Source organism: Tenrec ecaudatus, chromosome 7 (genome assembly GCF_050624435.1).
Source record: "Tenrec ecaudatus isolate mTenEca1 chromosome 7, mTenEca1.hap1, whole genome shotgun sequence".
Lineage (NCBI taxonomy): Eukaryota > Metazoa > Chordata > Mammalia > Afrosoricida > Tenrecidae > Tenrec > Tenrec ecaudatus.
In genome coordinates, this window is record NC_134536.1 from 44978367 (window position 1) to 44995901 (window position 17535).

A 17535-nucleotide genomic window follows, 5' to 3' on the forward strand; every position below is an offset into this window, starting at 1 on the left:
CAATAGAAAAGTGAGTGAAGGGAGACAGTGGCTAGTGTTAAGACATGAAAAAAATAATTATTTATAAATTATCAAGGATTCATGAGAAAGGGAGGGTGGGTTAGGGAGGGGAAAAATGAGGAGTTGATACCAAGGGCTCAAGTAGAAAGAAAATGTTTTGAAAATGATGATGGCAACAGATGTACAAATGTTTTTTGACACAATGGATGTATGTATGGATTGTGGTAAGAGCTGTAAGAGTCCCCAATAAAATGACTTAAAAAAAAATAAATCTGTAAGCAGAAATAAACATACAGCAATAGGGGCAGGTGTTTCAATCAACTGCGTCCATGCCTGGCTCTTCACTGCACCATAAGTAATCTCAGGGATTGAGGCATGCTCACGCCCATTTCCCCCAGCCCTCGGCACTGGACCTGACCCATGGGGGTGACTGAAACACCTGAGGGATGCATACTATAGAAATCTGAAGGAAACCCAGATTTGCTCCCAGTAATTGTTCAATGTCATTAAAGTGACAATTTCTTCTAGTCAGCAAATTTGGTATTATTCTCAAACTATATAAAACCTGAGACACACACACACTAGGTAGGACTTGTTGTTGTGTTTTCTTTTTCGACAAGAGGAAGAGGAACCCAGAGGGCAGTGATAAGATGAAAGATTTCCCCCCTAAAAAAGCTCCATGCAGACCATTAAACCAGACAGACCATGTGTTATACCAGTAGGTGATTTTGGTCAATTTAAGAAGTTCTCATCTACAATCTGGGGTTAGGGCTGTAAGGAGGACTGGCTACACCAGAGAGCCTTGAATTAGGTGGGCTCATGGGGAAGCTGAGTGACCACCCCCCGCCCCCCCAGTGTAGTGGGGTGCAAACGGGGCTGCTAACTGCAAGGTCGGCAATTCCAACCCACCAGATTGCTCAGCAGGAGGACGATACGGCGTTCTGCTCCTGCACAGATGTACCGGCTTGGAAACCAAAGGACAGCCTATCCTACATGTCCTACAGGGCTGCTGAGAGAACCAACTCCATGGCAGTGAGGTTTTTTGTTTTTGTTTAGAAAGGATTTAAAGCCTTTCTAGATACTTTATAAATCACTGAGGATTGATATAAACAGTATATGCTCCTACTTCTACCCTGCGCAACATCACCTCTAATTTAAAAATAAACTATGTGTCTATTTTTAATATGATCTGTTTACATAATACATTCAAAACCAGAGGTTTTCAGGGTTTAGAGTGTTAGTACAAGGTGTAGATTGCGTCTCTGGAGCCAGGCTGCGGGGTCAGAAATCTGGCTCGCGCGCGTAGCATACTCTTTGTGTAACTTCTCTGGTGCCGGTTTCCTCACCCAGTGAAAGAACTGGTGGTAACATCTCCTTCAGGGCACTTCCTCCATGAGTGGTGATCCTTGAATTTGCTTTGTAGTTTTATAAGTAAAATTTGTGCATCCTCGGAGGGCTCCGGGAAGGAGCAAAAAAAATGAACCATCTGGAGTTATATAGATGTAAGAGAGAAGTCGGCCCCAGACCTCGAGCGCGCCCTTGAACTCATGAAATGTCTGTGACTAAGCCAGAATGCTCGAGCAGTCAGAGCTTGGGAGCAGGCTATGCAACCTGGTCTGCATGGTCTCGGTTCTCGAAATATCTGAGTCACCTTTCAGGTCCAATGACAAGCACCCAGCATTCCGTGCCAAGTAACAAACATAGGAACCAAACAGGAGGCAAAACTACTATTTGAGTGGAGAGATAAGCTTCTCATCCATCCAGGTTCAGTATCATTCTCACTGCCCTCTTTACTCTATACTATGTGACACCTAGGAAACAGCACTGCACTGCTCATTGCTTTAAAGGGACTTGTGAGTTACTACTGGAGACGCACGGGTCTTACAATGTATGCCTTTTAGAATTAATCCTGCTATTGTTGATAAATAATTTAATCCAACTGCCTGGAAAGCTCAGTAGGCACTGTAGTTTAGTGTTATGATCCTAATTAACATTCTGGGCAGTGGTAACATGAGATACAATCACCCCGAATCCTTTCTGGAAATGAATGAGCCTAAAAGCCACAAAGATACCTGGAAATTGTCCAGAGCACGGAGCACGGAATTCCGGGGTCTGGGATCTTTGGTGTGACTCTGCAGAAGCTTGGAGATTTACAGTTTCAAAAGAAACCCCACTGGAGGGTCAAGCGCAGCTGCTCGCCTTATAAGGCAGGGCCTGGCCCGGCATCAGGATGGATGCTTATCAACTGGGCATCGGGAAGCACAGCTGGGCCATGGCAAAGGCACTTGATTTCTTCTTAGAAATTGAGAAGAATGGTCTTTGGCAATGCTATTTCACAGTGACTTGAAACAGATCCCTAACAGGGTGCCCATGTGTGCCACATCAAAGATAAATAAGATAGAGCTTATCGAGCACTGAGGGAGGTGAGCACGTGACAGTATGAGGGTGTCATGAGGGACCTATGAGCATCAGGATTCACCCACGGATGGAACCGTAAACAGTGCCTGCCCCCTTCCATGCGCCCCCAATGCGACGATGAACAAAATGGGGGCCGAATTACGGCACATGGCAGATATTAAAATAACCACCACCTGCGAATGCACAACTAATGTTCAGCTGAGGTGAATTAAGTAAAAGAAGATTTGGTTTATATGAATGTGTTTATATATGATGAGCCACTGCTTCTTATGAAGGACCAAGCAAGCGCGGAGGTACAAATGGATACGTTGACCATGCGTATGAACGCACGGTTTGGGCATTCAGAAGGGATGTCTGCACTGGAGACTGAAAACTGGTGGTCACTGGCATCCCCAAGGTATTCCGGCCACTGGTGAGGGAGACTGTCGGGGAGAAAGCATCGCGGCAGGAGGGGTGTTTCTGAAACACCAGAAGTGTCTTTGGATAAATGACCATTTATGTCAACTGCCTGGGAGAATATCCCATCTCTCTCCAGTCACCTGACAGCTACTAATCTTATCTTTTCCTTTTGTGTCTGGCTTCATCCTAGCATTTCTTTTTTGAAGTTCGCTCATGAGCTTGCAGTTATCAATACTTTCATTATAACTTCTGATTACTAATTCTATTTTATGAAGAGTCACATTTTTGTGCATATTTTACTATGATAAATATTTGTACTGTTGGTGCTTTCTTTTTATTCTTTCCATTGTCTTACTGAAATGTCTGTGAATTCCAGCTGCAAAAGCCCCATGTCTGTGAAACTTGGGCTGTGAGGACAAATGACCCCAGGCCATTCTCATGGCCGTGCAATCTGTCACCAGCTCAAAGAAGTGAACTCTTTCTTGTAGCCTAACCTGACGGTCCACTCTCCCGCAGTAATGTTATTGCCCCCTACGTTAATGTGGTGAACTAATACATTTACTAAGAATAAGTCGATTTCAAGCAATAGCCTATCAAGTTGAAACCAAGATTCCCAATAAAGAATGGGAAAAGAGGAAAAGAAAGGATAGAGGAAAGAGAAATAATCCCTAACTGGTCTTGAGCTCCATAGTTAATAGGTACACAAGAATAATGCAGCGAAGACAGGTTGTGTCATGAAGAAACACCAGGCCTCACTAGGCCTGACTTTCGCCATCTTGTTCATACTTACAGTGTACTCCACAGTCCCATGTGGCTTCTGGACCACCATCTTCTTCTCCTTTTTATCATGTGCCTTGTTCTGGTTGTCATCTGAAAAGGAAATTGCATATGAATGAAGACTTTCATTTCCAGGGATTGAAGATAGGGTTAGTTTACAGTCTACAAGATCCACTTTCAACTTGATTTCTTTTGTTAAAGCACCAGAGGCAACCAACCACCTGGCCATACAGTAGGAGCCGCTCTTAATCCCCCTCTGAGAAAACCTCTTGCCTCTGGAAAGATAGCAGCAGCCTTTGTTCAAGACCCCTGGGGCCTAGAGAAGTCGGTGAAAGCCGCCCGCCTGCTCCTGCAGCTGATTGCCACCGAGCCCCTAGCATAACCGGGAGGGTAAGGAGGAGCCTGGCTGAGAGGACGCACAAGTCTCTGAGACCTGCACCTGGGAGGGTGGGGGCTCAGTGAGCCCGAGCCAGAGTGGGGAGACCTGGGTCTGCCTCGGGCTCCCAGCGCCCCACGAGACCGCTTGGACTGGGATTGTGCCGGAATGGTCCCAGAACCTCGGGACGACGACTAACTCCGAGTGTGCAGGAGCAACAGGGCCAGCATTACCGGAGAGGGTCAGCTGAAATGCTAACACCTGCCCGCCCACGAGCCCAGCCCGACATGCAGGCCCTGCAGGAGAGCGGTTTGGGGAATGGTACAGCAGCACCCCGGTCCGCGACCACGTCAGGACTCGACATAATCGGATCTCTACACCAAGTATCCGGAACTCTGCATCAGAGCGTGAACAAACATCAGAATCCGACCCGACCCACGTGATATTTGTAAACAAAAGCAGTTCGTGTTTCGGTCACTTGGCGTTGGTTGGCGTTGTTAGTATGCATTGTTTAAACCTTCTGCAGCTGTGTTTCAAACGTTTTGCTACAATTTTCTAAACTTTTGTGTTTTTTTGTACTGTTTTAGGTAAAAAATGTGGGTACTAAGAGTTTTTTGGAAAGAATCATTATGATAAAGAACTGTGTTATACATATTGATAATTTAGTAAACTCTTCAAGAAAACAGTTAAGGAAATGCCAGCAGATCACACACACACACACACACACTATATATATAGTTTTATATATATACATTTATAAAGAAGCTTTTTTACAAAGCAGTTAAGGAAACACCAACAGCAGATCACATTATGTTTATTTTTAAAAAGCCAGCCAGATCCTAGTGAAAAAAGGCGAAGACAGTAAAAAAAACACTCCTGAAAAGCAGCTACCAGTTGATTTGATGGAAGGGGATTCCCCTTCCAAACAAGGCCTCTCTCTCCGTCCCTCCTCTCCACATCTGTGTCCTCAGATCCAGATCCTCCTCCATCTCAAAGTATGAGCAATACTGTCGTTAAAAACTTTTTTTAATGTTGTGTTCCTTATTTAAATTATATTGTTTAGCTGAACTTGTTTACTTTGACATTTCTGTGTAATGTTTTGTATATAAAGGGGAGGTTAGGGTAGTACCTGGTGGTCGAGAATGGATTCATCATTTTCAGGTCATTCTTATGGGAGAAATTGGTTCGGAACTCCACTGCATCTCTGTTAGACGCTCCTCAGACAGACTAGTGGCGAGGTCTGGGGTTTTACTGTATTTTAATCAGCAACTTCTTTCCTTCAATGCACATGTTTCATCAATAATTGTCAGGTACCCTTGGTGCCTTGGGAACCAGCCCAAAACCAGGACTTTGATGAAGTCCATATTTAATTACATGCTGACTTCCGCTATGCTGAAGTTGACTGGTGCTGAATTGCCTACCTGGTTCTACAAGAGGCGTACGGGATAACTGTGTTCACAGTCAAACATAGAAACAAATGAGCACACACTAACACCGTGTCTCAAAAGCAGCAGTTAATCTCTGAACACTTGCAGTCACAGGAAAAAAACCAGCACAACTAAATACAACACACAGAGACAGGGACCAGAGGAGCTCCTGGAGAAGAAGACCATGGAGAGTCCCAGGAGGGCGATTACAGCGATGCTCTCCACTTACTGTAAGAGACTGGAGGAAGGGTTAGAAATAGAACAGAAGCACATGCCACAGTTGAAGACGGCAGGGATGTCTTGAAGCAACATTCTGTAAACAGGTATGAAAAGGCAGAAAGAATCCAACAACTTCCAAATGAAATACAAATGGAAAACATCAACATATTAGAACTGGACAACATCATGAAAAGAGCTAAACAGCAGGACAGAGACAATGGGAAAGAGAATGAGTGGTCACGAACATAAATCTCTCTCGAACAAAATACAAGAAGACCAAGTTATAAAAATGACCTTCCCCCTCTACACCTCCCCCCCCAACAAAAAAACCCTGAAGAAAACCTAAGAGTATTAAAGGACACCACATGCCTGATGATGTTCCAGACCACAAAGAAGAGATCCTAGTTACCGGAAAGTAGCTGATGGAACGTTAAGGGACAAGTTCCCTAACATCAGGACAGAACATAAAACAACCATTGAAGAAGCCCATAGAAGTCCAAAAAGGACTGACGCTAAAAAGGAAATCGCTTCAGCAACCTAAAAATATTTAGAGAAGAAATTATTATGGAGACCATCACTCTTTTTAAGCAAGACACAAAGTGAAAGGGAACTAATTGAATTAAAACAAAGAATCATAGATAACATTCTGCTGTAATGATAAAAATAAACAAACACGATCAGAGGAAGCAGAGTAGACAATAAATGGTGGAATGGAGAAGATATCGGGACATTCCCAAAATACAACAAAATAATACAATCAACATGACCATATACTCATATATATAAAACACTTAGCTAAAAGTTCATTTCACTTTCTTCAATAGTACCCGCAGTAGATATTCTAGAATAGATAATAAAGCAATCATCAACAAATTAAAAAATATTGAGATAATACAAACTATGTTCATATCACAATGCCAGAATATTAGATATCAACTATAAAATGATCTTCAAAAAGCCCAACACATGGAAGCTGAACACCACTTTACTTAAGAACCACGGAGTAACTGTTCTTTATTTAAGGAACAAACTTGAAAGATTCCTTGAAACAAACGAGAATGAAAATACTCATATCAGAATCTGAGGGACACGGCAAAAGCAGCACCCAGGAGCGCGTAGCAATAAGAGAACACAACACATCAGTAAGTCAGAAAGATAGTAAACACCTTCACATCAATTACACATCATCAGATACTGGAAGAAAATAAATAACAAAGTTTAGGGAAGAAATAAATGAATAAGAAAAATTTTTAAATGCTTTAGGAAAAAATTAAGACAAGAAGTTGTTTCTTCGAAAAGAGCAACAAAATTGATAAACCACTGGCAAACAACAAAGAAAAAGAATGAGAGAAATCAAATTTTACTAATAATAAGAAATGAAATGGACATTATAACAGAACCAAATGAGATAAACAATCATACAGTATTATGAAAAACAGTATTCCAACAAATTTGAAAATCTAGAAGAAATGGCTCAATTTTTAGAAATGCATTATTTACCTAAATTACCATAGAATGATGTAGAAAATTTCAACAAACCTATAACACAAGAAAAAAATAGATCTAGTCATATAAAACCTCCCAACATCAAAAGATACAGGTCCAGATAATTTCCATGGGGAATTCTATCAAACACTGAGAGAAAAATTAATAGCAATTTATGTAAACTATTCCACAATAAACAGATAAACAATATACTACCAAATTTGTTATCAATCAAATATAACTCTGATGCCTAAACCAGGCAAAGACAATGGAAAATTATAGACCAATATCTCCAATGAAAATAGATGCTGAGATCTTCAATAAAATACTAGCCAACAGAATTCAACTTAGTATCAAAAAACTCATGACCAAGTGGGATTTAAACCAAATATGCAAGGATGGTTTCATATTAGAAAAAAAAAATCATTGTAATTCACCACTCAACGTGCACACAGAACCACGTGATTAAATGAATAGATGCAGAAAAGGCATTTGATAAAAATTCAACATCCATTCCTGATAAAAGCACTCAATATAATAGGTGCAAAAGGGAAGTTTCTCCATGCAATAAAAGTCATAGATGTAAACCCATCAACCAGCATTGCATTTACCAAAGAGAAATTGAACTCATTTCCTCAATGGGAACTGGACACGTTTACCCTTTATCACCGTCTTTATTTAATATAGTCCTAGAAGTTTTAGCTAGAGCCATAAGACATCAAAAAGATATTAAGAGTATCTAGCTAAGCACAGAGTGGATATTTCTTTATTTGTAGGTGACATATGCCATAGATAGAAAACCCTAAATATTCCATTTTAAAATTGCTCAAACCAATTGAAAATTTTGGCTGTGTAGCATACTATAAGATCAGCATACAGAAATCAGTTAGATTCTTGTATATTAAAGATGATGATCTAGAAAAATATATTAAAAGGGTAATACCATTTCTAATAACAACACAAAAGATAAAATATTTAGGAATGAATCTTATGAAAGAAACGAAAGGAAAATTACAAAACATGCCTAGAAGCACCTTACACAAATGGAACAAGTTACCATGGCCCTGGCTAGTCTGACTAAATTTTGTGAAATTGTCAATATTGTCAATATTACTTTATAAAATCCAATGGAATTTGGACTTAATCCCATCACAATTCTTCAAAGAAATGGAAAAAGTAATCACTAACTTTATATGGAAAGGAAAGAATCCCAGGATAAATTAAACACTATTAAAAAATGAAAACAAAGTAGGAGGCCTTTTACTCCCAAATTTTAAAACCCATTATATAGCCACAGTAATCAAAACATCCGAGTACTAATACAAGAATATAGATCAAGACCAATGGATTAGAATTGAAAACCCAGAAATATAATCAAGTACCCATAGACACCTAATCTTTGATAAATGACTAAACACATTAAATGAGAAAGACACAGCCTTTTCAACAAATGGTGTGGAAAAACTACATCTTCACTTGCAAAAGAATGAACCAGAACCTATATCTCACACTATATACAAAAATGGATTCAATATGGATCAAAGACTTAAAGGGAAACCAAACAATTATAAAACCATCAATAAAAAATTAGGGTCATACTGAAAGACTTGAAAATAAGACATAAACACACTTTCGAACATAATGAATAATGCCCACACTACAGAAGACAGAGTACTGGCACCTAGCACAAATGCATTTACCACAAGGCTTCACCAAGAGCTAAAAGAGAATCCACAGAGTGAAAAAAATATTCAGTGGCAATATAATAGATAATGGGCTAATCTCCAAAAATCTATAGACAACTCCTATATCGTAACAAGAAAAATACTAATAACTCAATAAAAATGGGCGTAAGACATGAATAATCAATTTACCAAAGAAGATATCCAGAGAGCTAACAGTCATATGAAGAAATACTTGAATTAACACCTTGAGCAAAAGAACAAAACCGAAAAAATAAATGCTAAAGCAGCTATGAAGAGATGGGGACATTTTTACATGGCGGGTGGGACTGTAGAACTGTACAGCCATTATGGAAATCAGTGTGGCACTTCCATAAACAAAATAAAAATCCATGATCCTACTGGGAATATACACTAAATAAATCAAGAACACAACAAGAGCAAACATATGTTTACTGTAGCAATTACCACAACACAAAAAAACACACAGAAAAAAGCCCCTACTAGAGAACATTATGGTTATGAAACTTAGTCATAAATGTAGTTACAAAATTAATATTCAATAACACTGCTATTATAGGGAAGAACAAAGAAAAAGAAATGGGATTTATTCACAAAAACAAAACTTCGCTGACTCCGAGGAGGACGGGGCAGGAACACGGAGCAGGAGGGATATGAATGCGAGAAAGGAGAATGCGAGGACACAGGGATGGGACGAACGAGATCCACATAGATGGAGGCTTTCCAGGCTATTGTTATTCCATTGCTGGGGATGGGCTGTGTAAATACAAAGGGTGCTTCTTTCAAACCAAACCAAACCAAATTCCCTCCAGATTCCTTATCCTTCCAACCTAAATATTGGTCTGAATGGCTAAACAAGTAAAAGCAAACCTGAAATGGACGTGGAGTCTTTAGTGACAAATAAGTTCCTTTCAAACAAAATAAACAAACAAACAAACAAACAAACAAACCATAAAGCACCAACGCATTAACCAAGGAGACTAAAGGCGCAAACAGGCCACACTCGTAGAAGCATAGCATGAGGCAATGGACGTCTGAATAAATGCTTAACGCTAGATAAAGGTAGCAACATAAAACATGCAGGAGCAAGGAGGTAGTCATTTTGCTATTAACGTCACAGTTTAAAATGAGAATGCATAATGGGACTGCTAATGAGGTTAGAGTACAGTCAGCGTAGTCATGTACATACTGAAAATCAGTACAGTCCTTTGAAAGAATTATTTGGGCACATTTTAAACAGCCTAATAATGTTAGACAGAGTTGGTGGGGATGTGAGCTACTATGAGGGATGGACTACCAGGAATGGAACACTAGGAATGGAATACCACTGCTACAGGTGAGGTGCTCTAGGAACTTAAGGATAGACCCTGGATGGCCCAGCACCCTAATCACAGCTAAAATTCTTTCCTAGAGGTGTATACTTCAATAAGTGTACCATAAGGTGACAGGCTTGAGGCTGTCCATCACAGGGCCCTCTGTGGCTGCTGAACACTAGAGTAAACGAAACATGGCTGATACACACCAGGTGGTAAGCAGACATAACCTATTATAAGTATAAACAGTGATGCATTTAGATCAAGCGAAACAAACTGGATCTATGAAACAGTATGATGTATGTACCTTTAAAATGCATGCATACGAAGCAAACACACACATTCTCCAAGGATATATGCTTGCATATAAATAAAAGTTTATACCTTATATGCAGTAGACTGGGTGGGTGAAGAAGGCAATGGCAGTGGGAAATGAGGACAGAAGGGCATTTGTGCATAAATAATAGAGATGCTCACCTCTGAACAGAGATGGCATGTCATGAACTTAGAAATGTGATTGTCTTAGCCCTCTGTTCCTCAGGTCTCTCTCTCTCTCTCTCTCTCTCTCTCTCTCTCTCTCTCTCTCTCACACACATACACACACACACACACCACCACCACCACCACACACCACACACACACACCCTCCCAACAATAGAATTTCACCTACATAAAAACTATTAAGGTACTGGCTGAAATCTGGAAGGTAACACAGAAACATGAACAAAGTTAATTCATGTGAGACAGTATCTGGATTAAAATGTTTTCCTTCATATGGTTTAAAAATAAAAGCCAAGAGAGAAAAACTGATTTAAGCAGATGCTGCCATTAATGTTTTAGATAATTGTACCTTCAAATAATTCCAGTAGATATTTAAAAATCCACCTTCCTACTTTCTATTGGCCACTTTTACATGACTTCAGGAAGAATGAGACTAATAGATATTAAGATGAGAATAACAGAGAATTATATATGGATGTTTAAATATGCAGAGCGTCAAATAAGCAGATCTACGCAGCCTACTCAGAAACCCACCCAGGGTATTTTCCAATTCTTTTATTAGAAAGCAACTGTGTTGCTGGCAACATGCTTCCTTCTTTTCTACATCTAAAGATTCGGGGGGAGGGGATGTTTATCAACAAGGAAGGTAGATACCCCAGGCTTATATTCCAAGACATATCCTTTCAAGGGATCCTTTGGCTCTGGGGCTCAGGTGACTTCCTCCTCTCACTGCCTCAGTTGCCCCCTGTTGTGCGTTCCTGTCCTCCCCACTCTTACCTTAACCAGCTGTCAGGAGAATCTCTTGCTTTCAAAATAGCCTCCTCATATTGCTTGGTGGGTACTCCCTGTTTCTAGAATCTAAGTTAGGCTTCCTTTTCCCCATCTGGGGCAGCTTCTGGTTCACACCCTTCCACAGGCTGTAAATTGTGATCTCTGGCCTGCTGTGGAAGGAGCCATAAAGGACCCCATGGCATGGGCTCGAGTAGGGAGTACCAATACAAGACTCTAACTCTCTGTTCATTTTCCAACGAGAACTGGGTCCTGGGTGATCCCTGCAAGATAAGCCTGAATTACTATTAAAAAAATTAATGAATCCCCATTGTCAGAGGTAGATCGGCTAGGAAAAAGCCAAACATGGTAATAGTACTTAAAAGGAAGAAGAAGCGTCATGATTTTGAGATGTTTCACAGTAGGACTATGACGTAGCTGTTTCTGATGTCTTGTGCCGTAATCTGACCCTGGTGAGTGTAGACGGAGGCAGCACTACACTGATCCAGTCGCATGTGGCTGCTACAGAACCGAACTGGAAACGACACGGTAATGTTACCATGAGAGAGAGAGAAGAGCATTTGGGAAATTCTCTGGATCTGACTTAATATTCTTCATATGACTGTCGGGCAAGGTAAGGCTTCATTATTGCTTTCTAAACATTCATTCATTCATTCTCAGCAAGTTTTACAAAGCAGCTTTCTGTCTGTCTTACCAGTCCGGGCTCTGCATCATCTAGTCCACAATGCAGGGAGAGGTGTCCGGGTCTGGACAGCACGACGAGGTGACCCTAGGGCAGACTGCTTTTCTGGGCTTCGGGACAAGGTTCCAATTCCAGTATTTCAGGCTACAACCTAAGGTCATCCCTACGGGTGAAAGTGTGTCCCAAAGACACTGACACCTCTACTTTCTTCTTCCGGCCTCCTGTGAGCACTTCGATCTGCCCAAATACTAAGCCTCTCTCCCTGCACCTTCACTAGAACGGGAGGCAAATGCGGCAGAAGGCTTCGCTGCCAGCGCAGGAAGGAGGCCCGGTGGCCTTCAGAAACATTTCTGGGCAAAGCAATTGAACCTCTTACCCGACCTGCCTCTGAAATGGCCTCTTCAGCATGGGATTTTCCCAATTCCGTTAAGGAAATACCTGTTAACAAAACTGGCCACCCTCTAGAGGAAGGAAACACAGGCCCTTCAGCAGAGCCTACCTAGTCGTTCTGGAATTTGGAGTGGGCAGTGAGGGTGTGGGTGGAGCAGGTACTTTTGTCCACCTCAATCTAGGTGGATCCGGCACTTTGCAAGTTTCCACTCCCCCCATTCCACACAGGCAAGGGTGTCAAGAACACGCCACCTGACGCCTGAACCGGAGAAGGGTCCCAGGAACGGGTTTATTGAAACAACAAAAGAAAACAAAAAACTCCTCTCTCCTAAGACGTTGGGAGCCTAACACAGGGAAGAAAACGAACTCCCCCAGACTTCAAGTTTCCTTCTTTTATCCTCTTAGAAAATACCTAATCAAATCCATTTATTGAAACCGGTGATCCCGATACCAGAACAAATAACAAGAACATGCACTTTACACATACACTGGAAGGACTGTTGGTTTGGCAAGTAAATAGGCACAGAGTGTAGTGTACCGTAGACTCTGCCCAGCTCTCTACAGTGCTCCTGACTACATGCAGCCACGCACCCATCCCAGCCAACCTCTTTACACGAACCCTGGATGTGCCAGCGCCCCCCGTGCCGGTGGTGCAGAGGGCAAAGCTGCTTCAAATATCTGGGGAGGTGGTTGCTTGGAAGGCCATGTCTCACTCCAGGGAAGTAGGAGCCATGTGTACATGGCGCTGCTTTCCAAGGGTCTCCCCTTTGGTCCACTGCTCTGCAGGGCAGCGGAGGCCATCGGCGTGTTCAAAGCCGCCTGAGACACAGCAGTGATCTTCGCCAGGGCTAGCTGCATGTTGAAAGGGCATGGAAATCAGGGAGCTTTTCAAATAAGAGCCTCCACATTGATCTGGGGTAAACAAAAGCATTTTAAATTCCTCTGTTCGTATCCTATTATGGATGTTTTTACTCATGAAAACTGGAAGGCATGATGTCACGTTAGTACTTAAGTTTTCACAACCTGGAAGGAGGTGCTTCACTAACTCTTATAGAAATGAAAACAATATTGTTTTAGTTAATCTGACGCTTTTTCCCCTTATGTTTTTGAAAGAACAAATAGTCTACTTTTTGCTGACAAGTCTTAAAATGCAAATTTAATTATTTGTGACCCATCAGTTTCGAATGGCAAGAAGCTGACAGCCAATGCAAAAGGACAAAATCCGACCTCAAATACAAGTTCAACAAAATTCCTAAAAGCCTTAAAAGTAATAATACTGAAAGTTGACCACAACAAAAATAAAGTTGGAAGAACATGCAATGCTAAGTTCAGATGCGTGTAGTCCCCAGGCTACGAACATGTAGCTTACCCCAACTGAACCGAGGTCAGTAAAGTGTATGAGATGAAAAATCGCAGGGATATACATGGTTTGTAATAACAAGCAGGAGCTACATTAAAACGCATGCATCTAAACATTGTTATTATTACTGTAAACAATGTCAAAGGTGTTTTAGTATAAACTGGAGTTATTTAATTTTTGTGGAAAGGTACATCAGATATTATATACTAAGACAATCTGATGACTGGCACTAGATAAGAACTGCTCAGACTTACTTATTGTATATACTCTTATATAAGCCGAGTTTTTCAGCACAAAAAAAATTTGCTGAAAAATGGGTTCGGCTTATACACCAGTCAGTGGTAGTATCAGTAGTGCTATGGATGGCAGTGAAGACTGCGCTTTGTATGAAAATGACAGCAGTGATGGTGATGGTGGCAGTCTCAGTGAGGACAGCATCTATGATGACCGCACACCAGCTGAAGCTCTGCATTGGGATACGGATGTGAGGAGGAATCCAGTTTTGAAGGATTTTAACTCTTTACATTTTAGCTTGGTTGCTGATTGAGCTCGGGGAATAGTACTCATAAGTTATCATTGTTGATGCCTTATTGTTTTTGTTGAACCTATTCTCCACTTACTGTGCTGCTTTACTAATTTTAAATGACTTGTCCCCCCTTTTTTTTTACATTAGGGGCTCACAACTCTTATCACAATTCATACATATACATACATCAATTGTATAAAACATATCTGTACATTCCTTGGCCTAATCATTTTCAAAGCATTTGCTCTCCACCTAAGCCCTCCGCATCAGGTCCTCTTTTTTTTTCTCACTCCCTCCCCACTCCCCCCTCCCCCATGAGCCCCCGATAATTTATAGATCGTTATTTTGTCATATCTTGCCCTATCCGGAGTCTCCCTTCCCCCCCTTCTCTGCCGTCCGTCTCCCAGGGAGGAGGTCACATGTGGATCCCTGCAATCGGTGCCCCCCTTCCAACCCACTCACCCCCTACTCTCTCAGCATCGCCCCTCACACCCCTGGTCCTGAAGGTATCATACACCCTGGAATCCCTGTGCCTCCAGCTTCCATATGCACCAGTGTACAACCTCTGCCCTATCCAGTCTCGCAAGGTAGAATTCGGATCATGGTAGTTGCGGGGAGGAAGCATCGAGGATCTGGGGGAAAGCTGTGTTCATCGGTACTACATCGCACCCTGACTAACCCATCTCCTCTCCTAAACCCTTCTGTGAGGGGATCTTCAGTGGCTGACAAATGGGCTTTTGGTCTCCACTCTGCACTTCCCCCTTCATTCACTATGGTATATATATATATATATATATAAATATAATAATAATAATTATTATTATTTGCATGATGCCTTATACCTGGTCCCTTTGGCACCTCGTGATCGCACTGGCTGGTGTGCTTCTTCCATGTGGGCTTTTTTACTTCTGAGCTAGATGGCCGCTTGTTCACCTTCAAGCCTTTAAGACCCCAGACACTATCTCTTTTGATAGCCAGGCACCATCAGCTTTCTACGCCACATTTGCTTATGCACCCGTTTGTCTTCGGTGATCATATCATGGAGGTGCGCAGCCAATGATATGATTTTTTTGTTCTTTGATGCCTGATAACTGATCCCTTCGGGACCACGTTGTCCTTTTACTTATGGTTTTTATTTAAAATAAATATTTAAATACATTACTCCACTGATGTCTAAATTTTTAGTAATTTTATTTTCATTTGTTTTGATTATTGAAACTCACCAATAGCTTCTGCATTTTCTACCCTAGGCTTATATTCAAGTCAATCAGTTTTTCTGGTTTCCCAGGTAATAATTAGGTACCTCGGCTTATACTCAGGTTGGCTTATATTCGAGTATATACGGTAATTTAGATTTAATGACAGATTTGGGAATGAAATTCCATTGTAATCTGGGAGTGACTCTTAGCTATTTGTCTATGGATTGGGTATTGGTTGAGACACAGTAGAAGGCAAGAGAACTGATAAGCAAGTGCTTATTGTATGGCAACTTTTATTGTACCACAGGGTTTTTAATTGCAACGCTATGATTTTCAGGGATAGAAAGTGCTTTCCTGTGGAGGATCTATCTAATTCATCATGGCCTCTACCAAATATATGCCAGTAGCTTTCCCTATATTCAATTGGAACAAGCAAAAAATATCTCCAGACACTGACAAATATTTTTCAGGGGCAACAGTTGCAGTTGAGGACCAATGGTTTGGTAGGAGGGATGAAATGAAAACAAGGTAACCAGTCTAAACTGAAAAAAATAGTGGTGATCATGGTGAAGAAAATTAATAGTCATCCTTAATTGGCTACTTCTTCTGTGCCTAGCACTATGTGGTAGAGCCCTGGTGGACAGTGGTTATGAACTGGGCTGTGACCCATATGGTCGGCAGTTTGAGACCAGCAGCAGCTCTGGGGGGAGAGGCTGGGCACTCTACTCCCCTAAACAGATACGGTCTCAGAAACTCCCAGGGGGTCCAGATGAGACAGCACTGACTCTATGGCAGTGAGCGCTCTAAGTGGTAAGTACTTTATGATAATATTTCATCTTAAACGGTAGTTATCATCACTATCTCTATTTTATAGGTGAACTGTGACACAGGTATAAAATAGCTGGTGAATTTCTAGTGTTTTGTGTGCGGTTGTGTATTTTGAATATTTTATTGTGTTTTCAGATGGCAGGGAGTTTGGTTTGGGGTGGAGGTAAGTTCACATGACAAGTTAGATCCCCTCCTGACAACCTGCCCTGTCGATGCTCAGTGACATGGGTTACATTTTCATGACGTGTCAACGTGTGGCTGTTCCATTTCCAGTACTCTGCAGTGCCCTGCCCTCTTCCTAAACTTTGCTTAGGAGTAAATGTTGACATTTGGGTTTCACATGCATGTAAAAGAGCACCATTCTTATGGGGAAGATTTTTTATGATGTATGCCACTTTGCTATTTCACGAAAAGATGAACTCAGGGTCACGTCTAGGATTTTTATTTCAAGTTCCATGGAGAAGGCAGGGGTACCTCGGTGGTGTAAATGCCTACCACATTCAGCTGCTAAGTGATAGGCTGGAGATTCAAATCTACCCAAAGGTATCATAGAAGAAACAAAATGAAACAAAACAAACTCACTGCTAGCAAGTTGATTTCCGAGTCTTGGTGGTGTAATGGGTTGCACATTCAGCTGCTAAAAGCAAGGTAAGCAGTTTGAAACCACCAGCCACTCCATGGAAGAAAGATGAAGCTTTCCCCTCAACAGTTATGCTCTGGGAAACTCACAGAGGCAATCAGACAGCCAACAGGGTCTCGATGACCTTGGAAGAAAGGCCCTGGTGATCTCCTTTTGAAACACCAGGAGGAATAGCGCAGACAAAGTGGACGTGAACGATCTTAAACCTTGAAAACTCTATGAATGTTGAGGCTGCTATCGACCCCCGAAAACCTCGTGGGATTTGATTTCTCGGTTTGTGAGTTTAGAGTCATGGTTTCATGGTTAATTGCCATAATGACATGTTTAGTGCTTCTGCTCCGACTGCTAGTTTATTGCATAGTGTCTAGGGTCTTAAAAGTTTGCAAGCAGCCATACAAGGCACAAGTGGTGTGTGTGTGCCAGGAGCAGCAGCAGAGGAAAGCACACGTGTAAAGTGTGCCCAACCAGCTCCACAAAAAGCTGCTGCTTTTGCGGTGAGATCA

At 41.6% G+C, this 17535-nt stretch overlaps 1 protein-coding gene across 3 annotated transcripts in view; it reads right to left on the bottom strand.

Moving 5' to 3' along the window:
* Positions 1-17535, bottom strand: part of NCOA7 (nuclear receptor coactivator 7) — a 190584-nt gene that overhangs the window by 60339 nt on the left and 112710 nt on the right. For all 3 annotated transcript variants that reach the window (XM_075554596.1, XM_075554598.1, XM_075554595.1), the window contains exon 4: positions 3608-3687. In XM_075554596.1, the coding sequence (XP_075410711.1) occupies positions 3608-3687 (80 nt within the window). The remainder of the gene's footprint in view (positions 1-3607; positions 3688-17535) is intronic.